The following is a 27408-nucleotide window of genomic DNA, read 5'->3' on the forward strand; positions in this document are numbered from 1 at the left end:
ACGAAAAAACACATAAGAGTGCATTAAAAAAATTCTATGAGATAGAATTTTGAAATAAATTATGAGAAGATAGGTTTCATAATATGTTTTAAGAAAAGAAAAAGAAAACATGGTGTCACCGAACTTGTTTTCTTGCCACAAGTAAAAATAAAAAAATTCCCTATTAGCCCAGTATAAATTTTGTACTAAAAGAGTTATCTCCCCTTAAATGGCTCATTTGGAAAAAAATGATTTTAAAAACCAAGAAGGTTGATATTTGTTAAAATATTTTGAATAATACAACAAATGAACAAGTTTTCTTTATATAAAGAAACAGTTTAACCATTAAATTGCAAATCTGTTTCCAAATTTGCTGATTTTGGCAAATAACTAGACCGATTTTATACTGTGATTGTTCAATCCAAGATGGCGGTATACCATGAATCTACCTTAAAGGAATTGGATAACAGCTTACAATCTATGAGTATAAACTGTACTTGCTTTACACATTTTATGAACCTCGACAGATATTGTCTTTTAACGTTTTATCAAGTTATAATAACACTTAATACTCTTCTTATTTTGTGCATCAAAAGCTCATTTTGGATTCACTAGAAACGTGTAAACAAATTGCCACGAGTTAAGTGTCACGTCACCCTCTGTTATTCATCTCTTGTGATACTTTTTCTTTAAAGATACAACTATACATCCTGTTCTCCCGTCTAACATTGAGTTCATGTTACAACAACCATTGTTGAAGACATAGATACTAGTATTCAGGAATTAATCTAGTGCACCCCCACTATAGGAAAATTAATCAGATATGATCTCCCGTCATAAATTATGGTTTACCCTTCAACAATGACCAAAGCCCATGTCGAATAGTCAGCTAAAAATGGCCCCCGAAATGGCAAATGTAAAACAATTCAAACAAGACATAAATCCTAATGTATGCAAGTCTGTCTTCAGATGAAAGCTAAAATATTCAAATCTTAACTTTACAATTGAACACAGTCGAAAAAGAGATGAACATCAAGTCAAGGGAGTAGCTATAATGATGAATGAAAGTCTGTTGATAAATTATTTCTTTTGTCTTCTTGAAAATTTCGTTTGTTTTAATCGACACAATACTGCGAATTCATATTAAGGCTTCTATTAACTATTTGTAAGCAGGCAAAACAGTAGATCTACAGCAAACATTCAGTTCTGCAAGGGTGCACATTGTTAAATCCTTGTCTACAGAAACGGGATATCAAAAAAACAAAATGTTTCAAGCCAACGGCACAAATCAAATGTTCAACAATATTTGAATGCAAATATTTATTCAGATTTAAAGAGAAACGAAGGTATGGGTCAAACTAGAAATCTGGAAATCTGAACTGGAAAAGTCATTTAAAAGATCCTAGGAATAGAAATGCAGCCTATTTTTTATCATTTGGCATTGAACAGCTCTTTCAGATATATCCTGGTTGGAACCCCGCACGGAAGGTGCATTCGACTCCAATCTCCATTGACAAGACCTGTTAGTTTTCTTACCGAAGGTCGATGGTTTTCTAAGATACTCCCCAACGTTTCCCACTAAGAAGAGAATGACAGGTGATGCATTCATTAACAGATGTAATTATTTGGAGTTCACGTGATTATTGAGATGTTTTCCTTGTCGGTATATACTAAATTACTATACACCTACGGTTTTTAAGAAGTAAGAATCACCTCTAACATGCATGTCTAACACCCATGTACTTAATTCGAATCTTAAAAGTAACAATTTAACAACATTTAATAATTTTGGTTTGTCCAAAGCACTGGAAGATACCCAGCGGATATTCAAAACTCCTAGGTCGAAGACAAACTGACAATCCATTGCCACAAAACGGACAACACCCAAAAGACAAACATGTACACAAAGCAGTAAATAAAATATAGACTCAGCAGAAGAACCAACATAAAAACTATGTAATCGTAGTACACAAAAACGTTTTCAAGAACTAAGGCCTCATTGTGACTTTGAGATGAAAAACAGTAATAAGAGCTTGTGGAAAACTGACAAAATGTCAGGCCTATGGAAAAAAGAAGGAATGAAGGACTCATTCATTTTCTATATTGTCTAAGACATACATCTAATTATATCGCTGCACATTAAACAACCACTTAATTATCAATTACTAAGTATTGAGAACATGTTTATGTATGAAATGTATGTTACTTGCTATTAAGCAACCATCCACCCAACTATCAATGATTCTAAATATCTTATATCATGATTCTTTCTCATTCAGATAAATTTGAACACACCAAATGATACAATTTTATTAATAAACCAATATATAAGGACAAATAAACAAAACAAAACTAAACATCTTCTGTGATCACATAACACAACTTCCATTTTTAACATAATGCAATTTCAAAAATACTGATTTCTAAAGATAAACCGGATACCATTCTTATGAATACAATATAAGCACGTTGTTTATTATATTGAATACATTCAACATCAAGTAGCAAGCCCTGTTTTTACAGTTTTCTAGCAAATCTAAATCAAATATTTTGTAGTTATCTTGCAATTTAAAGAAGTTGTAAAATGTTTCTTTCTTTCACTCCACTGATTTTGTTTCCAACAAATAAATGAAAATACATTGATGCAAACTTCAGACTGTAAAGTTGGCAACAAAATAATATGAGGTTAATAATATTTTAACACTAATTTTGGCTAACGGAAACAAGGATCACCGAGTTGATAATGGCAATGTTAACAAACTGAAAGTGTACTGTCAATTCAGAAATTCTTTTCTGCAATTATTATTTATAGTTGTATAAAAATTTACAAAAACATGTGATAAATTATTTATTTTTGATATTGTTAGAATATAAATATTGCTATCAAAATTAAAATGTGAGTTTATCTATTTTGTGAAACTTATCCTTTTTGCAATCTTTGCAATAACATATTGATTGCAAATTTTTCTGAATTAATAGTATCACTGCACATTAATTTGTTTATTATAATATGGTTGATTACACAGGACATTCAATCAAGTTAGGAAGATAAATCACATTGGTTAAAAAGATATAACTAATTAATCTAACTGTTGATTATTATTATTCACTGGATACCTATTTTCATGGATATCACGAGTAAAGGTATACCACAAATTTTAATGATAAATGATTTACAAATTTTCTATTGGTTTGTTTGCAGACTTGCAAAACCACGAAAATGCAAAATTTCCTCAATCCACGAAAAATTGATACCAACGAAAATAAAAGAATCCACATACTACTCATACATCTTCTGCATAATATGGAAATCAAAAATTAAACGAAAAATCTGTATATGCAAATTTTAACATTCACAAACATCAATATAAATTGTTCTTTTCTTAATATGGCACAACTATTATGATTTTATCTTGTAAAATGTTAATTTAGGAAATTACACAACCTTTGCTTTCCAAAAATTTAACAAATGTAAAAATATAACAAATATAATGGCACTTTCTCAATAGGTCTAACAATACGTTGTAGAAGTTATCCTGTAAATTGTAAAAATTACAAAAAAAATGAACTCCAAGGAAAATTTGAAATGAAACCTAAGTAATCAAACCGCAAAATCATTAGCTCAAACACATTAAACGAATGGATAACATCTGAATAAATGAAGATTACAAACTACTGGTTGAAGTTCATCAAGAGGGCATCAACAAGAGGGTTTTAGAAACAAAAAACTCAAACATCATCCTTAAAAAATAAATGAAAATAATTATCTTCTTTTTTGAAAAAATTTAGCAGAATAGATATGTTACATACATGAAATTGTACAAGACTGAAAGGCCTGATCTTAGAAACAGGCAATATATAACCTTCTAATTCAATTCATATTTTTTCTATCATTTAAAATAAACTCTAAACAAAAATTCTATTGTGATATCAACTCTTTCAATTTTCATTTAGTAATACCTCAATTAACAAAATATCTTAATTATATACAGCAATAGGTAGCAACATTCTTGCTTAAAATATGTACTACTATTTTTCTATGTTTTTTTATGACCACGCCTGAATTGATGGTTCTATACCTCCAGTCTCATTGTGTGTAGCATTCATCAAATACTAAAATCAAGTATCAACATTATTATGTACAAATTTTCTTAAATCGACAAAAATTGATTAACTATAAAGAGATTGAATCTTATGTATTCCTAGCTATTACAATCAGCAATACGGCTTATATACCTAAACTAGATTTTAAAGAAGCTTTTAAATTCTTAACTAAAAAATAAATGTATGGCCATTGTAGTATTTAAATATAAATGATAAAGATGATTCTAGGACAAAAAGATCACAATTCATTAATTCCCTACCATTTTAATATTAAAGAGAAAATTGATGAAATGAAATCTTTATTATATTAATAAAACAATTGTATGTTAACCATACAAAGAACATACTTTCTAGGCATCATAACATCAAAAGTTCAACCAATCACTAGCTTTGGCAAATTGTTCATTTAACAACATTTGGATCATAATATTTTTATTACAATATTAATGAAAAAAATAGCATCATTTTGTTTTGTCTTTTTGTCAGTGCCTTTTAATCATTTTCCTTTTGACCTGTGAATTTCTGTTATACATTCATCCATTATAGCCCAATTCCTAGAGTGAGCTAATAATTTTCAAATAAATGTTTGATGCAGCTCTTTTCTAGTATACCACAGTTTAAACAAGCAAAAATAAAATAAGTAATTCCTGTACTGGTTGTTTTTTAAATTGATCATCAGCACTATAAATCTTTTAATTTAAATGGTCATACATTCACATTTACAATTTCCTCCCAAAATATACATATATTCAAAAAGCAACAAATGTCTATCTATGCATTTTTTTTTTTATAATATATCCGTTTTGATGAATCAAGAATAGAATTCTCAAATTCTACCAAGATTTTTACAATTCCTTTATTTTATTTTTTTCATTGTATGGGTGTAAAACATAACACTTTGAATGCCAAGATCATAAAAACATCTTTCAGTGGGGATAACATGTTCAAAAATGGTTTTAAATCTATTTGTCTAACCACTTGACTTGGGATTTCACAAGCTTTTTTTCAATAAGCCTTTTAATGAGGGTGGCAAAGGGTTATTTTCGTGCAACATGTTTTGCCATTTTTATTTCACGTGCATCCATGAAAAAGTTTGTATTTCACCGTGTTTCTTAAAATCGGTAAAAATATCAATGTTCAAGAAATTTTTAATTGTTCGTTCGTCGTGAAATGGCAATTCTATATTGTGTTCATCGGTACAGATACCCCCTTTACAACCCTCTTTAATGAATACACTAATGTCATAAGTTACAAAAAGATTCTTTTCTTTTTAGAGGTGATGCGTTTGATTTTGTTGTGTATCTATTCAATTATATTACATTTTCTGATTTGCTCAAAAATATTGACATAAATAAGGTCAGGTGAAAACTTTAATGCACTATGACATTTCAATTCTTAATGAACAATGTTTAAAAATAAGAGATAGATTTTACTATCTCAGCCTTAGAACATGCATGGTTAACTGTATTTTATTTGAATATTTTTGTTGTCAATCATCTTGAATGAACAATTACAAATATTTGTTTCAAATATCACCAAAAAAACTCGATTAGTGACAAAGAAATATCAGAATGGCTTAGGCATCTTTTCTCAAAACAACAGTTATTGATAATTTGTAGTTATCTTTTGGAAACCATTTGACTTATTATTGAATTCAATTTTTATTTTATTAATTAATATAGTGTTCTTGAAAAGAATGTTCTATCATTAGACATTTTGACTGTCTCTCTGTGAGTCCAATATTCATTTTCATCAGTCGAATCTTATAAATCAAATTCTATTGAAAAAGTCATTTGCTTGGATTGACATTGAAACACCATATGTCATACATTTCAATTCTGAACAGACAAATGCTCGAGGCTGACAATATTCAAGATCTCTAAAATCTAATATGAGTAATTTAAGAAAAAAATCAATTTATCATATTTGGGTCATATTTAAATTTGAATGTCATAGTATTGTCTGAAACAGAATATTATTTTTTGTAATAATAAATAATCCATAACAAACAAAATTTAGCTGTAACCATGGTAATATGAAACTCCCTTATTATAAAACAATCAACCCTAACAAAGAGTAAACATATTTACTCCTGTCAAAAATTTCAAATTGTGTTTTACGGGACAATATACATAGGATTTCATTAATGATTTGGGATAATTCTACATGAAATTTGTAACATATATAATCTACATTTGTTTAAAATGTTTCTCTGACATCATAATGTGTATATCCTAATTAGGATAGGAAAAGTGAATTCATATACAAAACATGAAAACAAAATCCTTCACAAAATTATGTCTACTTATAGACATTTTTTTACTGAAGAACGCATTTTTCCTCTTTCCTCTTACTATGCTCATTTAAAGCTGCTCTGAATGCTGCTGCTGATTCTTCTACATTTCCAGCAGATGCCTGTTGGAAACTTTGCATTGTGGGAGTAGTTGGACTTCCTGCTTGATGTGGATAAACTAATGGGTCTCCGACATATAATGAAGAACCAGAGATACTTGTTGCAGCAATGGTTGGATCCACTGGAGGCAATGTCTCTCTGTCAGTGTACATAATTAGGTATTCAGGATAACACTGATTTCTGTCAAAGACAACATAGATTTGAGGATCTACATTTTTATCAACGCAGGAATCATACAACTTATGTACCTGTCCTGGAATTTCTGGAGGTCGACGAAGGGCTGGATTACCTTTTGTATACTGCCCAACCAAAACTTTGGCTCGAAACATGAATCTGATATCTGTAGGGAGTTCTGCCTTTGTATAACTATGGCTCATTTTAGCACGGGCAGCAAAGTAGGAACCTTCACCATATAGTGTAGCATTGCGACCACTGGTTCTGAAGTCAAAATTATTGGTACAAATGCCACGGCAAGTATCCAAGGAATCTGTGCCATGGAATAAATCTCTCTCATCAATATTTTGACCACGACCATCTTGTTCAGCATCAGCTAGCATGAGCTTCTTTTTTCTAAGATTTAAATAAAAGATAATAATTGTTTAATACCTATATAATTTAATTTTGGATGTAACAGGTCTTATGATTGGGTTACAGTGTTTTGTTTATCAGCTAATAGACATAATTTTGTCATGTGACCATCACGTCACTAAAGTTTTTTCATGATTTACCTCAACTTAAAATGGAATTTAGAATTCATTTATAAGGAATGACAGGAATATTTTTCTGTCTATTTGAAATAACATGTGGTGTACACTGAATAACCTGCATAGTGATTCCTTAAATACATGTAATTGAAATGGAATAGTTATAGCCTATGAATAGCAGTCAAAATCTTTTTCGTTTTTATTGCTCATGTTACACAATCTGATGTTTAATGCTTTTGAACATTGAAATGTTTGAATAGGGTATATATTCCTGTTAAAGCCCTATACTAGCAACTGCAAATAGATTATATATACTTAATGCCCTCATTGCCTAGGTGGGACATAAAAGTTAATAAATTTACAAAAATAATGTACTTTTAACTCCATAAATGTTCATGATGTATAGAAAAAGTAGAATATGTTTTATTTATGAGGGGTGGAAATGGGGGTCATAAAAAGGGGGAGTGAAAATTGGTATAATGACAATATCTAACATAGAATGTTTAAACATAGTACAAAGTACATAAAGATAAACTCACATGTCATATTCACTCCAAAGTTTTCTATTCTGAATTCTATAAATAAACATAATCCCGAATCTGGTTGGGCTCATGGAATCCTGTAGTGACTGCATAACATCTATAACCTCTTTCCCTGTTGTGTCAAGCTCTACCAGTTCGAAATCATGTGCACAGTCCCAATGGTAGAAATGCATTGGTTTGGCTGTACTCGTGGCAACTGGGAACTGTATACTATCTGGACTACAAAAGGAAGGAAAATGAATAATTACAAATTTATTCTCAATTATCCCTTTTTTATGTTTCAACAACAACAAGAGGCTGTCACAACGACAGCAAACCGGATTTATTAATATTTATTTGTGTCCTGGCAATATCACAAGAACCATTACTGATGAATGGTGAAAGTGAAAATCGTCAATATCAAATTTGACCTCCATTTTGTCATTAGTATCAACATATTAAAATTTGAAAAGCTTAGATTGAATGGTTCATGAGTAAATGCAACAACGTGAATGGAAACGCCATTTTACAATCTTTCAAGTACCATAACTCCTGAACGGTAAAAGTCAAAATCGTCATTATTGAACTTGACCTCTATTTTGCCATCAGTAACAACATATAAAAATTTCAAAAGCTTTGGTTGAATGGTTCATGAGAAAATGCACAGACACGACTGGAAACACCATTTTTCAATCTTTCAAGAACCATAACTCCTGATTGGTAAAAGTCAAAATCGTCTTTATTGCACTTGACCTCTATTTTGTCATCAGTAACAATATATTAAAATTTGGGAAGCTTTGGTAGAACAGTTCATGCGTAAATGCACGGACACGACTGGAAACTTCATTTTTCAATCTTTCAAGAACCATAACTCCTGAACGGTAAAAGTCAAAATCGTCATTATTAAACATGACCTCCATTTGGTCATCAGTAACAACATATTAAAATTTGGGAAGCTTTAGTAGAACAGTTCATGCGTAAATGCATGGACACGACTGGAAACTTCATTTTTCAATCTTTCAAGAACCATAACTCCTGAACGGTAAAAGTCAAAATCGCCATTATTGAACTTGACCTTCATTTAGTTGTCAGTAACAACATATTAAAATTTTAAAAGCTTTGATTGAACGGTTCATGAGTTAATGCACGGACAACATTTGATTGCCGCCCGCCTGCCCGCCCGCCCGCCCGACTGCCCGACCGCCCGCCCGCCGTACATCCCCAAATCAATAACCGACATTTTTGTCACAAAAATCCGGTTAAAAATTCTTGCTGTCTTTGCTGCTGTGTGAAGTGTAGTTTTGACTGCCAAAAGTATATAGATAATTAAAAGATGTGGTATGAGTGTCATTGAGACAACTCTCTATCCAAGTAACAATTTGTAAATAAAAGTCCATTTAACATAAAATAAATGAAGAATGTATTCATGGGAAACAGATACCTCACCTGCTTGTAAATATATGTCATATCTCTCAACTTGTATATTTGAAAAGGATCATTACTCAAGAATAACACCACTGACAGATGTAAGGACATGGGTAAAACAGCAGGAGCATCAAATCAGAGAGAGAAAAAAATTGTTTAAATTACACAGGTGAAATAACTTAAATTTATATATGTAAGGAGATTTCTACTATATGCAATATTTCATAATTTGGTTTGACAGTTATACAAGTAACTTGAACATCAAAAAATAATAAAAGTAAACAATTCAACTCTTAACTTACTATTTCTTTTGTTGCACATCATCTTTCGAAACAAACAGTGGACGTCTGACGATCTTTCTTTCTTTATATGTATCAAGGTTAATCTGGATCATCTTTGGGAAGTCTATCCTGTACATGAAGTAGTAGTTCTCCCTGGTATACAAATAAGTCTTCTGTTTTGTCTGATACTTCCTCTCAAGGGTGAACAGAAAAACATCCTTGGAAAAAAATAAAGGAAAAATTTGATTGACCTGAACCAGAATAGCTTTTGTATTATTGTATATTACACAACATAATAGCATGAATGGTGTTTTCAAAAACTTGAAACATAAAATTTGTTAAGGATTCAACAGTTATATATCCTCAATGCTCTTCAACTTTGTACTTGTTTGGCTTTATAAATATTTTGATATGAGCATCACTGATGAGTCTTATGTAGACGAAACGCGTGTCTGGCGTACTAAATTATAATCCTGGTACCTTTGATAACTATATATATCACCTTCGTCTGTATACAAACTTTATATGTCAAAACAGCTAGTTGGATATTCTTAACCTTTGTATTCTCTGTTTTAACAACCTTTCAGGATCCTTTGGTTTTATCGTAGTGATAAACACCTTAATAAATTTGGATATAGTAGTTATCAGGGAAGAAAGTATAATTTATAGTTTATGGTGTGGTCAGAAACATGTAAAACAAAAAATTGTGGGGTTTTAAATTTATAACATAACATGAACATGATGAACAGGCAAAAATAAAGCATCTCACCTTATTGTACATATTCCATGTCCTACTATCATCTTTCCAATACCATCTCCATTGTGTAAGATAACTATCAACCATCATTTTCTTCTCAGCAAAGGAGGGGGTACTTAGACGTCTGACTTCACAGCATGTATTGTCAGCAATAGCTGCAGGTTGACCATCAACATCATAGATAACGGCCTGCATATTTGAAAACCTCATATGGTAACTGTATTTAATACCCATATACTTCACCTGAAATTAAGTAAAGATTTAAAAGTGAAATTCATACTTTTAATATGTTGAGTTATCTTCTATGATCACTAATTTTGCTTTGGAAACAAAGCTATGATCTGATTCCAAAAATTCATTGGCTGCACATGTAACGGTTTATTTCTTCCTCTGTGATATTTTATCCGGGGGATAATTTGTCCCAGTAATTTTATTATTTCACAGGTAGATTTTTTCCAGAGGAGTAAAAATGTATCTGTGTTATGCGGATAGTATGTACCAGTATATATTATCCATTCCATATTTCACAGAACCTTGTGAAATAGAGTCCCATTAACTACTATGTTAGTTACTCGCAATCAATATACATATACCTGACTATAATTATAAATGTTTCAAAAAGTTAGAACAAATTTGCATAATTTATCAATCAAATGGAGGTAATTATGAGCAATTTTTATTTTAAAGATATTAATACTATATTCCCGAATCTCATAGTGATATTTTTCCTTGAATCTTATTTTTTATATTCATTTATATAAAAAGATGACTTAAAACATTATTTAATAAGACAGATAATATTTCACAGGAAAATACTATCCAGCTGTTGAAATTACGTTTGTTCCGATATATTGTTATGATTCATCCATATTTTCAACAACTAAATCTTTGTCCCCTGACAAAACTATAAAATATAGTTAAAAATATCATAATACTCAAATTCTTCCATAATACTGTTTACAGTAGTAACGCAACTATATTTCTACCTTTACTTTTTATTTTATATTTGTACTGAGATCTTAAAACAACTCACTTTTACCTGTATATATCTTACCTTATCTTATATATATGTATTAAATTAATCGTGATATTATTTAAAAATTATGATCTTTCAAATTACTTCTGGTTTTCTTTTATATGTTTTATGATAATTGTCTTTTCAAAAGAATGATATTTACTTGAACATTTCAGGATATTATTTTCAATGATAATATATGTGAAAATATTTCCCATTCTAATACCTTTTTTTTTAACAATTTAGCTTTAATTCATATACACTATTACTATTTCATAGCTTTTGTAAAGATTAAGTTTTTTTAATAACTAAATTCAATAGTTTGACTACCCAGATAGAATTTCACGGCAAAGGAAAATTTATCCTAGGGAAATATTTTCCTCCGAATAAAAAAATAACAACTATTGAAACATTTTTTCCACCGGATCAAATTTCACGCGGATATAATTTTGCTTTACACACATGCATGAATAATGTCACATTTAAAATTGCAATGTCTGTTATATTTTTTTTTAACTAAAAGGGACATTTGTGTAGATGTTTCTTGCTAAGAAATTAAATAAAATCTTTCTAAAGTAAGATTACATTTATCTGTTATTGTAAAACAGGTGATTTTCCATTTTGAATATATATATTAAAAAAAAATAACTGCCTTTTGAACATGTTTTATAGGTCTGCTTCGAAATTCAAAAATTCTAAATTTTCTTATTAGAATAAAAACCATTCTATCATGCCATGCTTAATGCTCATTTAAATAAATATGGGTTAAGTGAGGATATCCAAATTGCACCTGTTTTGACAGTTTTTTAACCTACATTTATGAGGGGGGATAGGAGGGGTCTTGATCCCGAAATCCCGGACTTGAAAAAACGAAATCCCGAGGTCCCGAATTTAAATAAAGCAAATCCCGACATCCCGAAATCCGAAAAAAAGGATTCCCGGATCCCGAAAGGGTCAATCCCGAAATCCCGAGCTTAAAAACACCCGATCCCGGAGTCCCGATAAAGGTCCTATTCCCCCTCATTTATTTATGCTTCAGATAAAAGTTTTCATTATGTGTTTATTTTGTAGATGTATCATTATAAACTATATAGTTTCACCAATTTAATTTTAAATCCATATTGAATCATAAAAAAAATGGTCTGAACTGACCTCCAAACCATCAATGATTCTGTGATGAGGAGTACCCAAATTGCATCGATCATGCTTGAATTTGCATCGTCAAAAGTCGAATAACAGAGCTTTAGTTTAATTTCTTCAAATATTTTGAAAAATTGGATATTAGTCCATGCTTACTCTTCTTTTTTTAAGAAATCGATACTTGTAACATATTGTATTTGTCAATTTTAAAAAGATGATGTTTTGATGACGTCGCATGGCGACTTTTCCGTACATTTTGCTTTTTCAGTAAATACTTCTACTTTTGATAAATATTGTGTACCTTTTGTGTATATCTAAACATGTTTACCTATGTTGAAAGACGTGCATAGTATCAAATGATAAGATATACAAATTATTTGGTCTCTAGGAAATCTTGTAAGATTTCCGTTGCTATTTTTGTGAAATAGATGCAATTTGGGTACCGTTACGTTAGGCATTGTATTTGTCATTACATTAATGCTTGATATACAGATATTGAAAAATACACTGCCTACCCATATTAAACTGAGCATAGAGCATCATGAGCATGGCATGAAAGAATTATTTCATACTTTTTTGGCCTTCAAAGTGCCGTATTCATAAAGTTAACATGATAAACAGTATCTTCAATCAATCTTTACATGAAAATACTTTAAAAAGTCCTGAATCTCAATCTAGTCAAGGATAATTCTACTGGCCTGAGCCATAATGTTTATGCCGGATAATGCTGAAAACTACACAATTGTAATGTATACCAATCTTAGGTCACCCTTAGCAATTTTGTTGTTTGATGTTGCAGACCAATGCCTTGTAGGATTAGGCAGAGATTTTTTTGGGGGCCAACAACATAAATATTAGTATTTTATATACCTTCTTATTTGATCAAAAATTAAGAGATATATCATGCCAACTGTTTTAAATATTTAAAAATACAACTATTGTCTGACTACCATATGCATGTGCAACTATACAATGTATACCAATATCACAACTATACTTTTTCTAAGATCTTGGCAAAAAAAAAAATCAATGTATCATCCCAACCTTATGACATTCCAAAAAACATGTTAAAATAGAAAATGATGGAGTTTAATCCCTTTAATATTTGAATAATTAATTAAACAATGCAGAATCATTCAGAGGACTTTCATACTTTGAGACCATATTCTACTCCCTGGGTTATATTCACGCCATCTCTGAGCAGTAGTGTCCACTGCTAGTGGTACCACATAAACTGACCTAATCACACACTAATACATTGTTGATGACTCTGCAAGTCAAAGTCTCGTTTTTTTTAACTTTTAATTTGTCAACACAAGACAAAAACATATGACTAGAGAATTTCCAATATTTATAAACAGAGCTTACATTCACCAACCCTAACATCACTTTAAATTTTGTAGTAATTTGACAAGACATGCATGAGCTAGGTCATGCTATGTGAAAAATTACCTTAAATTGGGCATCTAAAAGTCCCATCACTCTGGAATAATAAATCAGAAAATTTCAAAATCAAAAAGTACCTTTTATTCTTTAGCAATGTTTAGGGAACACATACATGTACTGTAATATTTGTTCCATTGGAATATAATATAACAGAGTATTTGTTCCATTGGAAATAATATAACAGAGTATTTCTTCCACTTGGACCTTATATCATGAAGGATTTCTTTTGTTGTGTAACACCACTTCATTGGAACTTTTGTGGATAGTCGTTTCATTCATTGTCATTGGCAATCATACCACATCTCCTTATTTTCATATAACATCTTAAAATGGTTAACATGATGGTTAAGGTGGTACCCAACACTTTCACTAAAATTAATTTGGCTTGTTTAATTTTCATAAAATTTTGTCAAAGTATTTACTTTGAGTCTTTAATAAAAATATTAAAATTTTAAAATTTTTGAACCAACTGTTTTGTCAAAAAAAATACACTGGTTATATAGCAATTTGACAAACACCAATTTTGATCCTTGAGAAGCTTAATATTCCTTTTACAACACAACGTAATTAAAACGTTTAGCTGACTTTACAGAGTTATCTCCCTGTAGTGTTAGGTACCACCTTAAATAGAATAGAAAAATTTGTAAGGGTTCCGCAGAACTCAGTGTCTCGCCTACTTTTGCTGTTAATAACACACTCAACAAAAATGATGAAAGAAATCAATAAAAATGTTCCTCTCGATACAACTTTTGATTGTCAGAAGCTATAGTCCATCCAAGTTTGGTAAAAATCCAGGATAGTTTTAAGATCTTAAAATTGTTTTAAAAACTTTAACTCATGCAGACTTTATGTAATGTTAACTGGAAGAAAAAGTCCATTTATAAGTAAAATACAGGAAAAATGGGATTATTGTTTTTTTACAAAATTTACTTCTGGATACTAATAATCTTATGATTAGCATGATTAGAAACATGCTTTTGTCCAAGTTTGGTACAAATCCAGGATAGTTTAAGAAAGTTATCAAAATTTTAAAAACTTTAACCACAAAGTGAATGTAATGTTTCCTGGCAGAAAAACTAAGTCCATTTATAAGTATAATACAGAAAAATTGGGAATTCTATTTTTACCAAATTTACTTCTGGATACTATCTTATGATCATAAACAAGCTTCTGTACAGGTTTGGTACAATCCCAGGATAGTTTAAGAAAGTTATTAAAATTTTAGAACTTTAACCACAGAGTGAATGTAATGTTTCCTGGCAGAAAAAGTAAGTCCATTTATAAGTAAAATAAAGAAAAAATGAAATTTAATTTTTACAAAATTTACTTCTGGATACTATCTTATGAACATAAACAAACTTCTGTCCAAGTTTGGCAGAAATCTAGGATAGTTCAAGAAAGTTATTAAAATTTCAAAAACTTTAACCACAGAGTGAATATTTATGGACGCCGCCGACAACATCGACAACGCCGACGGAATGTAGGATCACTATGTCTCGCTTTTTCGACTAAGGTCGAAGGCTCGACAAAAAGGAAAGGGGAATACCATTCTTATCCTTATTAATTACATGACCAAATATTTATGAAAAGTTTTCATTTTACAATTGACCAGAAAAGATCATCATACATGTATAAATTTAACACTAAAATACCATAACTTTGAAAGAGTATATGAATATTACTATTGTGTGAAATTTTTCAGATTAAATTAAAAGGAACCATGATAACCTCTATAAACTTACTTCTGTTGATTCAACATCTAGTAGATTGCAGTAACCTTTCTCTATTTTCTCGTTCTCTGCCAAAGTTAGAGAAAACCATTTGCCAAACATTTTTATTTGCCACAAGTAAGGAATACCACTAGGTAGATGTAGATTTTTACATGATGCAGACGGACATTTATCCTTTGACACAAAAATGCAGATTTTGGAAATATCTATTTCATCCTTTAACACAGAAGGGTTTCTTTCCTGGTAATCTGGATCTGTTGGACTCACTTTCGAAGGTCTTGGTGGGGGCTTTGGCTTGACGACTTTACCAGCACTGGTTCCCTGCTTCTCCTGTTTGTACTGTTCCATCATTATCCTCTCTTTTTCTTTAATGTCGTCATCATCATCATATTTTTGTTGTGGTAACGACATTTTAGGAAGACCTTGGTCGTCTTTACCGACAATTCCACAAGTGATATTTTCTGATGATTTGAATCTTTCTCTGCGGACAAGTTTCGTTGTTCTTCTTTCCCTAACATCCTCTATACTTAGATTTTCAACAGAGTTGATCAACTTATTGAATTTTCTGGCAGGACAAGATGCAGTACTTGATAAGCTTTCACTACTGACATTTACATCGCTGTCGTAACGAACACTGGTATCATCAGCCTCATCTTCATCGTGACTGAGGTCAGAATCATCGGAATAATCCTCGTTTACTTTTCTTTGTCGGGGTGGTACATATATAGACCTCATTACTCTTAACTCTGCCCATCCCTTCATATGACATGAAGTCAGAACCCATTTGTTGTGAAACTCATCGATAGAGTGAGTTTTCTTGAACTTGCAGGGTTCTTTGCATTTTCCAAATACCTTTTTCTCACACAGGTGTAAGTGTGGACATCTTTTTTCTCCGTTTTCTACCTTACAACTATTGTTGTAAACATAATCTGCGCAAACTGATGGAGAATTACAATTTAAGACAATTTTAATGTCAGCATCACTAAAATCGCTGATTCCAAGTTTCTCCTTTAAATGCCGATTGTGTGGATTTCTAAAACTATGAGACAGTTGACAACTGCTATCTCTACAGTTGCCTCTAATAAAGCGACGACAGATATGGAAAAAATCACATTGATCATTCTGACATTGACCTGGATTTTGCTTGCTGTTCCATTTGTTGCAGAGTCTGGCATCTTGAAAAAAGGGTTGGAGATAAATAATGTCCTTCCCTTTCCAGAACACATGAAATCTTCTACTATGCTTTTTAAACCACAGTGGAATATTAGAGTGCATAGGAAAAAGATCACAACGTCTTAAAAAGTCTTCAAAAGTACATCCTCCACCAAAAATTTTAATCAGAAATTTAAATACATCATTGTCATCCACGTCAGGTATTTCTCCATCTTCCAATTCATTTGTTCTCTCATTTTGCTGTCTACCACCTCTTTCACGACCTCTATCTCGACCTTTTCTCCTCCCTCTTTGATTTCCATTGGCATCTTCTCCGTCATTTTCCCTTCTATCATTTCTATTTTCATTCTGTCCACATCCTCCTCTTCCTCTCTGTTGACCTCGACCTTGACCTCTTCCTCCAACTCCTTGATGACCACGGTTGCCTTGGCCAATTTCCTCATTAGGATTTGACTCTCCTTCATTCATATGACTGGTTTGGCCACCTCTGCCTCTATTATAACCTCCTCTTCCTCTTCTGTTCTGTCTAGAACCTTGACTACCAATACTGTCAACACTTCCGAAAACTTTATTCAGATTTCCTCGACTTCCTCTGTTTGACCTCTGACCAAGGAGATCATCTCTAGATCCTAAGTATTTATCCATTTCATCCTCAGATTCAGAAGATTCAGAAGATTCTGAATCTTCTGAATCTTGCTTGTCGTCCTTATGGTTATTTTTCCCTCCACGACCTCTGCGATTACGACCACCTCTTCGCCTACGCCCTTTAACACCTCCTCTTTTACTGTCATCGCCCATATCTTCACCTTGAACCCCAGTTTCAACTCTGTATTGTTCTCCTGGTTCTTCTGACAATAAAGATTTGAATTTTAAGAAGCCATCTTCCTCAGATTGATTTGTCTGTCCTGATCTGGTATGATCTTGTGTTTCATTCTCCTCAGTTTTTTGTTTGTTCTTTTTGGCTTTTTTCTTCTTGGGTTGTTTTTCTCTGTCTGGAGGTTGTTGGTTCATCTGTGGACTACCATGATGGTCAATTATATTCAAATTTCCTGCAAAGAAGTATAGATATCTTTTCTGAGAAATGATTATGTCACTAAAATTCTTTATGCAGAAAATAAAGGCACAACCGTGTACATCATGATGTATCACATGTATCAAGGAAAAAGGAATCCCATATAAACTTGGTAAAGCATCTCCTAATTGCCTTTCCTAAATAATTTACATATGGTGTTTATTTAAAGAGCCAGTTCATAAAATCCAAACTGTTTATCTGAATACAAATGGACAAATTGAATGTTTGTAATTATATAATATTAACCTGTTCCAAAGCTTATGTTTTCAAAATAAGCTTTATATTATTTAGAGGAAAAAAAAGAAGATTCAGGGAAGATATAAAAAGTACATTCATTATTATAAAATGTTTGTTTCAAATTGGACTTGTCATGCATGTAGAATGGGGTTTTTAAGACTGGTGATCGAATATTGTTTGTGGGAAACTAACATATATTTTAAATAGGACATGTACTTAACTGACAATTCATATGTGTGGGATACTACTTTTAACCAGTGCAACACTGCAATGTTCTCAATTGAGATTGGGCCCATTCATTGGAAATGCTGGAGCAACCAAATCACTTGGGTTGTAAACTTTTTCATCTGGTTGCATATTTGCCTATTATTATGGTCTGTACTTCTAAGTTATGAACAGATAATCCTGCTGATCCTTAATCAAGTGTAAGCAGTAATACCGTGCCTAAATTTGTAAGACTCAGTAAGAATAGGCAAATTTTTTTTTTTTTTTAAATTGCCAGTATACAAATGCAAGGAGTTTAATCGTCTAGCTGCACATCTATACACAATTATAGATAAACAAACAAACATGCATACAATGGTTTAGGTACTTATACATCCTCTGATTTCAAATGTTTGACTTTGATCAGTGTTCCTGATGAAGGTAAATCTAGAAAAGCGCTTCAGATGCATTAAATTATTAAACGTGTTGTTTTCAATTTTTTATATGTAAACAAGAAAGGTGTATTAAATATATGTGTACCTTGAGACACATTTTGGTTGTACTGTCCCATCAATGGTGGAGGATAAGGTGCTGGTCCTTGTCCTGGAGGTGCTCCTGAAGAGGATACAGGAACAGGAACCATGACATCTGTAAGGTAAAAATGAACATTAAGGAAGTTTGCTACTCAGTTTCAAAATAACAAGCTTTTCATAACACAAGTATATATTGAAAGGGGATTGATAAAGGAACAAAAAGAGCAAAAATAAAATATAGGTCAATGTGCTTGTTTTCGAGATATGAGCCATTGATTTTTTTGGGGGGAAAATGTTCTCTCTTGATTTTTCATAGATTTATCATTGACAAGTTAAAGTTTTCAAATACTTTTAAAAAATAAAAAAGATTTTATAAGACTTCAACAAATGGCTTATAATTATACATGTAAATGATTAATTAAAGAACAAGAATGTGTCCAAAGTACACGGATGCCCCACTCGCACTATCCTTTTCCATGTTCCATGGACAAATGATGGACCGTGAAATTGGGTAATTATCTAATTTGGCATTAAAATTAGAAAGATCATATCATAAGCAACAAGTGTACTAAGTTTCAAGTTGATTGGACTTCAGCTTCATCAAAAACTACCTTGACCAAAATCTCTAACCTGAAACTCCCACTTTCATTTTCTATGTTCAGTGGACCGTGAAATTGGGGTCAAAAGTCTAATTTGGCTTAAAAATTAGAAAGATCATCTCATAAGCAACAAGTGTACTAAGTTTCAAGTTGATTGGACTTCAGCTTCATCAAAAACTACCTTGACCAAAAACTTTAACCTGGACCGACGAACGGAACCACAGACGGACGGACGGACGGGCGGATGTACGGACGAACGGAGCCACAGACCAGAAAACATAATGCCCCTCTACTATTGTAGGTGGGGCATAAAAATGAGGGGTCAATGGGCATTTTTTATTATGGTATTCAAATTTAAATAAACAGATTCAGAAAGTCTGACAAAAATTCCAAAACATGACAAGCGAACATCCTTAACATTAAAATTATTCATTCATTTATATTTATTAGACCATTGGTGTTCCTGCTTGAATGAATTTGCACAAGTCATTTTTGGGGCCCTTTATAGCTTGCTGTTCATTCTATGCCAAGGCTCCATGTTGAAGTCAGTACTTTGACCTATAATGGTTGACTATTACAAAGTGTGACTTAGATGGAGAATTATCTCATTGGCATGGCATTTAATTACCACCTCTTCTTTATATCTAAGTTACAAATAACATGATTGTATATAAACTGGAAAATATATATTCTTGAACTTTGGTGTTCTGCATGTATCATTGGATGTCAGCCCCTTGACACAATTAAGCTTTATTGCGTGTTCCTCAACTGCCTAACAAACTACCGGGGTATCAACAAAATCGACTTCACAATGTCAGGACATATTATATGGAGCATTTCTGGTAAGTTTCTCTAGTAATTAATTGCTTAGTGGTTTTCTTTTGTCATAGACAAGTGTTAAAAGTTATTTTGGAAAATTTTGGTGTTAAGTGCAGATTTTTCAAATTCTCCAACAGACATCATTTATTTACTTCTTTTTGGTGTTTTTCTATTATTATATTGCTATCTCATTAACATGCATTGAAATATATCACCTAATGCATAACCATGTTTCCTTCAGAAATCATTTGCATATCATTAAATTTTCATGAATTCTGTAAGAATCAATAGTACATGCAAGTTGAAATCTAAATCTTCATTTAACAAAGGATTAAACATTTAACTTACATTGGACATTTTGTTGAGGTTGGTTCATATTTGGTGCTGGCATCATTCCTGCTAACCCCTGACCATATTGTTGTGGACGTGGTGGTCGGTTGTTTCCTGGAAACTGGTTTCGAGGTTGGTTATACCTTTGATGCTGATTTGGTGGTTGGTTGAACCTTTGATTGCCGTACATTCCTTGAGGTCTTTGATACCTGTTTGGTTGTTGGTCATATCCTCCAAACGGATTTGGTTGTTGGTTATAGCCTTGAAACTGGTTTGGTTGTTGGGGATATCCTTGATGATTGGCATACATTCCTTGAGGTCCTCCTTGAAACTGATTAGGATTCATGGTATTAGGCTGAAACATATTTGGAGGTGTATTAAATTTGGTGGACAATCTGGGGAACATCCTGTCTACATAAATAAATTGACAAATTAACCACATTAGCATATGAAAACTAGAGGCTTTGTGTGGCTCATTTTAATCTTCCACCAGATTAGACACTTTTAAGATGAAAATATTCATAAAGGAGGAATAACTATAAATTTGCTATTTCACTTGTTTTTTTTTTCTTTTTCAACATGTTCAATGTTTGATTATTTTTTTCCAAAGGAGTAGGCCCAGTAAGCATGTAAGACCCCTTTTTGACCCAAAATATAGCAGTTTTACAAAATTGTTTTAAAATGTAATCTTTTTGCTAATTACTGGAAAGTAGAATACTTCTGTTACATATGGGCTGTTTTTGACAATACAATGCACCTATATTGGGTACTAGCATCATTAAGTCATGCTAAATTACTGAAATGTTCAAAATTTTAGCAATTTGGTTAGTTTTTAGACAATTTTTGTCTGAAATGGAAGTGGCTGCATTTGTGTTCAGTCATAATATTTAAATGAAAGTTGTATTTGATGATAATACATAACATATATAAAGGTTGAAAATGAACATGGATAGGGCCACTTTCATTATTGACAAAAACCATGTGAAAAGTGACATATTATGGCATATTTGATAGATTTTTCATATTTAAACTTGAATTTGAGTGTCTTTAATGACTAAATCAGTTCAAATCTTTCACATTAACTAATCAAATTCACTGGAGTAGACATTTAAGTGTTGAAAAAGTGTCAGAAATCTTTCATTAGATGAACCTGAACTTTGAGGCCAAAATCAGCCCTTACCAGACCTACTGGTGTTAACAGCATTTGATACAGTTACAGGGAGGTAAAGATGTTGCTAACGTAAAATGTTATTTTCGCATTGTCAAACTAAGACATGTCAGGAGAAAGATGCATTTTTTGACTGATTTTTTATCATTTAAGGTGGTAACTAACACTACAGGGAGATAACTCAGCATAAGGTTTTAATCATGTTGTATTGTTGATAAAATATTAAGCTTCCCATTACGATCAAAATTAGAGTTTGTCAAACTGCTATCTATATAATGAAATTATTCTAATAAAGTGAGTGGCTCAAGTTTTTTGAAATTTTTATAGTTTTGTAAAAGGATCAAAGTAAGTATTTTGTCAAAATTTTATGAAAATTTAAGGAGCCAAATTAATTTAAGTCCAGGTGTTTGGTATCACCTTAAACTGATTTAACTTTAAAAGGAGTTCATTTGGTTTAATTACGTATGAAGATTATTTGTACCAATTTTCATGAAAAGTCAACAAATGCCTTTTTTTTTAAATTCAATAAATATACAGCAAAAATTAACATATTTTTTTTTACATTCAAAAACATTTGTTGAATATGAGTTATTTGTAAGGGCTATTCCAGTAAAAATTATCCAGGGGGGGGTGGAACGCCACTTACTTTTTGACCCCCCACCTATGGAAAAGATTAAAAAAATACACCCCCACCTAGAACATGTATTTTCTTCCAAGACCCCCTACCTAGAGATAAAAATAAAAGTTTTTTAAAGTATACAAAAATGTTGCATCCTGTCAAATAAATGTAAAATTTGTTGGTTTATCTATTTCAGTGCATCCAAAAAGGGGGGGCCCCCTGGCCCCCCCTAAATCCGCCTCTGGTCTAAATGGCAATCATACCACATCTTCTTTTTTATACTAGCTATGTTGCTATTAAAATATAAAATGAAACATGTAACAATGTTATGGAGCAGCAGACGACTGATGCAACATGACGGCAATAGCTCACAGTGACCGAAAAAGGGGGGTTTGATTTTAATTATGGCCCATTTTATTTTTAAAACTGTCAATAACATTTTCAGGTACGACATATTCTTCAGGTGGGGAAACTGGTTGGCACCAACCATTTGATGTTTCAGAGTTTAGTTTGAGCCATAAAATATTTTTGGTAGGCACAATGTAATTCTTTTTTTTTATTTTTTGTATTTCTTATATACATTTTTTTTTCAATAGGCAAATGTTGAGGAAGATGATATACTCTCCTGTGTAACAAGGCCATATTTTTCCGCAAAAATTAGGCCATTTTTTTCCTTCAATACCACCCACGCAACATGCGCAATAAAAATCTAATTGTCTGTGCCAAATATAAATATTTTTTTATGGACCGCATAGTTTGGATGTCACCCACACATATTTTTTTGTGGGGAGACGGTATACAAGGGAGAGGGTACTTGAAGTTGTTATAAACTGTATGCAATAAAATATTATTTGGGACAAAAATTGCAAAGAATTGGCCAGTCCACCTTATTAAGGACATATTCTTTGCAAGGAAAGAGATTTAAGTACAGCAAATTCTGCCATTTCAATTTCAATGAATATACAATAACTTCTTCCAACCGCAACAATATTTAAGTTAACCTTTATTTACAATGTTTAAACTGGTACTGTTGCCTTGTTCATGTTCATGTTGGTTTTTTTTACATTAAATTTGGGTCTTCGTCGATACCATACTTATTCCAGACGTTCCGTATCAGAGGACATTTCAGGCAATTCCTCTGCACTTCTTGTATCATTATATCTTCATCACGGTGACAAGAATAACAGTATAGAGTATCATTAATTCATAGAACAAAACAACAAATCGCTGAAGAAGTCATGTTTACAAAATGTCAAAATGAGCCAAAGACCAAAAAATGACAAGGACAGTTAAGCGTCTTTTATGGAGACAAAAACTATATTCCTAAAAAGTCTTTGGGGTTCTTCAATCGAAATAATAGCAAGCTAAACTAATTGAGATTATTATAAGGGCTAAATCTCGTCTGTACTAGCCAAATTTAACAAATTTAAAGTTGTTTATAAAAAAAATGTATATCATGAATGGTGGTTAATTACGTTTTTCGGGTTATCAGTTAGACCGCATGGTTTTATTATTACAATAGGAAAACACCCGAGACGTGAAATCGCATGGTTCTATTATCATAGGTAAACAACCGAGACGTCCCAAAAATATATAGGTGCTCCTATTATTGGAGGAACATTACACAGTTGTGTACACACACATGGCGGCATGGCACACGATCGGAAATTCATTTGACGATATCTAAACGTTTCGAAACGAAGTGAAAAGTATCGTGCGCCACGTGGGCGCTTACATTTGTCACTGTATGCGCCATTTCTTGTCTATATGCGCTATAGGCGCAGGGGCACGTCCTTCCCGATCACTGGTTTGACAAGAACACAAACGGACGCTTAAAATTAGTGGTCTGCCAACTTTATTTGCAGTCGGATGACCTTTTCAGGAGAATCTTCCTTCATAACAGGGGGAACAATATGTTTAACCTATCATTCAGAAACCCCCCACCAACAGAAATGAATTTAAATCGGGACCACCACCCTCCAGAATACAATTATGTTGATAACCCCCCACTTATGGAAAAAAATATCGTCGGCGTTCCGCCCCTCCTAGGTAAATTTTACTGGAATAGCCCTAAAATTAAATGCATAAATTTAAGGGACATTTATATAACTTAGAAATTACAAATAATTTAGCAAAAAACAGCTAGTGTTTATCTTTTAAAACAGAAAAGTTATGTATTTTTGTCGAAAGAAAAATATGTCCATAAATCAGAATTTTAGAGCAAATGTCTGAAATTTCGACCTCATTTTACCATGTTTATTAGAAAAGTAGCACATGAAGGTATAATTTTTATTACATATTTGATTTAATCAGGTCAAAATTTCCATATGGTTATCAAAACTGTATTGTATGCCCTTTAGTACATTTTTCTTTTACTTCCGTTTATATCATGACATCATAGAAATAAGAACTTGCCTGATGAAGGCATGCAAAAGATCGAGTTGAGAAAACCAATAATGTTCAGTGGAATACTCAGTCATAAATCATGTGAGATCTGCAGATTCTACTATTAATATCTTATTAAGTGCCCAGTACATCCAAATCCATTTGGAATAAATTGATTGATTGACTGATTGGTGATTTAAAGCCACTTTTAGCACTATTTTACTTTAGTGGTAGTCAGTTTTTATTGATGGAACGGTGCTTAAGTGCCAAGAGAGAACCACCATCCTTTGGTAGAATGATTGTATAAAATTGACTATATTTGGTTATTTTTTCATATAGTTGTCATCAAAGTAAGCGAAGTGTTTTGATGTAATCAAAACTATTAGGTTATAAACAAACACTAGCTAAAGTTGATTTTTTTTGCCATAAAACTTTCATGGCATGTTTGTTGATTACTTACTTCAATAGTATGTCCTTGATTTGCTCTGATTTTCATTTTTCCTGTTTCTCTTTCCCACTCTATATGAAATCTCTGCTTGTCACTTGTTTCTACAACTCTTCTTACATCTTCAGGGCCATAATTACTTAGATTCGGCTGCTTTTGCAGAATATCTTCCACATAAAGAAACCCACCTTAGAAAAGAAAAATATATATTGCAGAATTTTATTTATAAATTCAAAAATCAGAAGTCTGAAATATCATGAATATGGAGATTTACCTTACACTACACATGCAAACAATATAAACCCCACCACATTCATGAAAATCTATAAGTGCCAGCTGCCAGGAGCCTTAATTTCAGTTGTTGTTTTTTCATGTCGGTCATATTTGTTTTTCTTATATTGTTTCTATATAAATAAGGTCGTTAAGTTTTCTCAAATGAATGTTTCATATCTTTCATGTCAGGGCCGATTACATGTATTATCGCTAGTTCGTGCATTTTTCCCGGTTGATCTTTTTTGTGATAATTTTCATATCATGCTACTTGCTTGAGCTGGAAGGAAAATTATCGCTAGAAACTAAGCAGGCATGTGGCGTTGCTAACGAAATTGACAACGTCGTCAAAGGTAAAATAGCGATAAACAGATTATCATTGATCATCTCAACTCAATTGCCTTTCTCGTTTTCGCCGTCCCGGCTCAAGCGAGAAAATCAATCTCGTTGAGATGATCAACGATAATCTATAATTATAGCTGACACTTTCAAAGATGTTATAGTAAAAAATTAACAGCAGTATGATATTTTGTGGCCGAAGAAAATTATCAGAACGTAAAACAAGAGACTTTTTCATTTACCCACTTGATAATGATTATTTTGTCTTACAAATGCTTTGATGACCATATCAAAAAGAAGATGTGGTGTGATTACCAATGAGAGACCAAATAACACAGAAATTAACAACTATAGATCACCTTACAGTCTTCAAGTTTGACACATGGCAGGAGGCCAAATTTATCATGCATGGCTCCCCAAATTTCTTAGAATCATAATTTCTGCTACCTTTGGAGCTGGGTGCCATATCAGTAGTGTCCAGAAAAAATTTAAAAAAGTGTTGAAAAATTATGCCTTCTTGAACATGTTGAATATTAAACATAAGCCAAAACCACAAAAAGTACAAATTCTGCAAGTTTGTTTTAAAAATGTCAATCCTACCACATCTCCTTATTTTTATATGTGAAACTGCTATTCTTTCATTTTTACTATCTGAAAACAAGTATTTAAACATAGCTAGACCTACCTGGCATCATAATATATCCTAGTTTCTCAGCACCATGTCTCAGTACGTATGCCAATGCTTTAGACAGCTGTAAATCTGATTTTTCTCCCTATAACAATTGCATAAAATATGTTCATGTAATATTGTTATATTCAAAATAAAATTAAACCATTGTTTAAAATTTCCTTCACACAACATGAATTGCAGATATAATGTGTCTAATACAGCTATAAATAATATAAGAAATATTGACACAAGGATATGTCTCGGCTGTTGGCAGAAAATTCAGAAAAAGACAATCTGATGGACAGCAACAATTCTCATAATTCTAAAATTTGTTCTTATCTCATCTTCCACAAAGACTTCCTATCAAACTGACTTAAGGTGGTACCTAAGACTACAGGGAGATAACTCTGTAAAAATCAGTGAATGTTTTAATTAGGTTGTGATGTCAAGGGAATATTAAGCTTATCAATTATCAAAATTAGTGTTTGTCAAACTGCTATATATGCTATATAACCAGTGTAATTTTTCTGATAAAATGGTTGGTTCAAATTTTTAGAAATTTTTACATTTCTGTCAAAGGGTCAAAGTGAATACTTTCTCAAAAGTTTATGAAAATCAAACGAGCCAAATTAATTTAAGTGAAGGTGTTGGGTACCTTAAACAGAAAACTAAACTATTATTTTGGTGCTTTGTGTCAATCTGAAGAGTAAAGCCCTTTTAAATATCTTTTTATGTTTCATTCTTTAGTTGTACTGTTACATCATTGTCCCATGTTCAGGGTCAGGGTTTGGCAAAAGCAAACATGTTTAAACCCACCACATTCTGCATGTGACTGTCCAAAGTCAGGAGCCAGCTGTAGTTCAGTGGTTGTAGTTTGTAGGTTTATTTTATATTTGTTTTTTTTACATTATTTTGTACATATTAAATCAGACTAATTTTTTTGTGATTGAATTGTTGCACATGTCATTTCAGGTCTTTATAGCTTACTATGTGATATGGGTTTGGCTCATTATTGAAGGCCATATTGTGA

At 32.1% G+C, this 27408-nt stretch overlaps 1 protein-coding gene across 2 annotated transcripts in view; it reads right to left on the reverse strand.

The window, feature by feature from the left end:
* Positions 1 to 2273: 2273 nt before the first annotated feature.
* LOC139501327 (uncharacterized) overlaps positions 2274 to 27408 on the reverse strand; it is a 31297-nt gene continuing 6162 nt past the window's right edge. For both annotated transcript variants that reach the window (XM_071290362.1, XM_071290361.1), the window contains exons 4-12: positions 26394 to 26481; positions 25115 to 25287; positions 20501 to 20837; positions 18742 to 18849; positions 15528 to 17737; positions 10197 to 10427; positions 9449 to 9645; positions 7740 to 7961; positions 2274 to 7066 (exon numbers count right to left, since the gene is read on the reverse strand). In XM_071290362.1, coding sequence (XP_071146463.1) covers positions 6403 to 7066; positions 7740 to 7961; positions 9449 to 9645; positions 10197 to 10427; positions 15528 to 17737; positions 18742 to 18849; positions 20501 to 20837; positions 25115 to 25287; positions 26394 to 26481 — 4230 coding nt within the window. In that variant the 3' untranslated portion in view covers positions 2274 to 6402. The remainder of the gene's footprint in view (positions 7067 to 7739; positions 7962 to 9448; positions 9646 to 10196; positions 10428 to 15527; positions 17738 to 18741; positions 18850 to 20500; positions 20838 to 25114; positions 25288 to 26393; positions 26482 to 27408) is intronic.

The sequence above is a fragment of the Mytilus edulis genome, chromosome 13 (assembly GCF_963676685.1).
Source record: "Mytilus edulis chromosome 13, xbMytEdul2.2, whole genome shotgun sequence".
Lineage (NCBI taxonomy): Eukaryota > Metazoa > Mollusca > Bivalvia > Mytilida > Mytilidae > Mytilus > Mytilus edulis.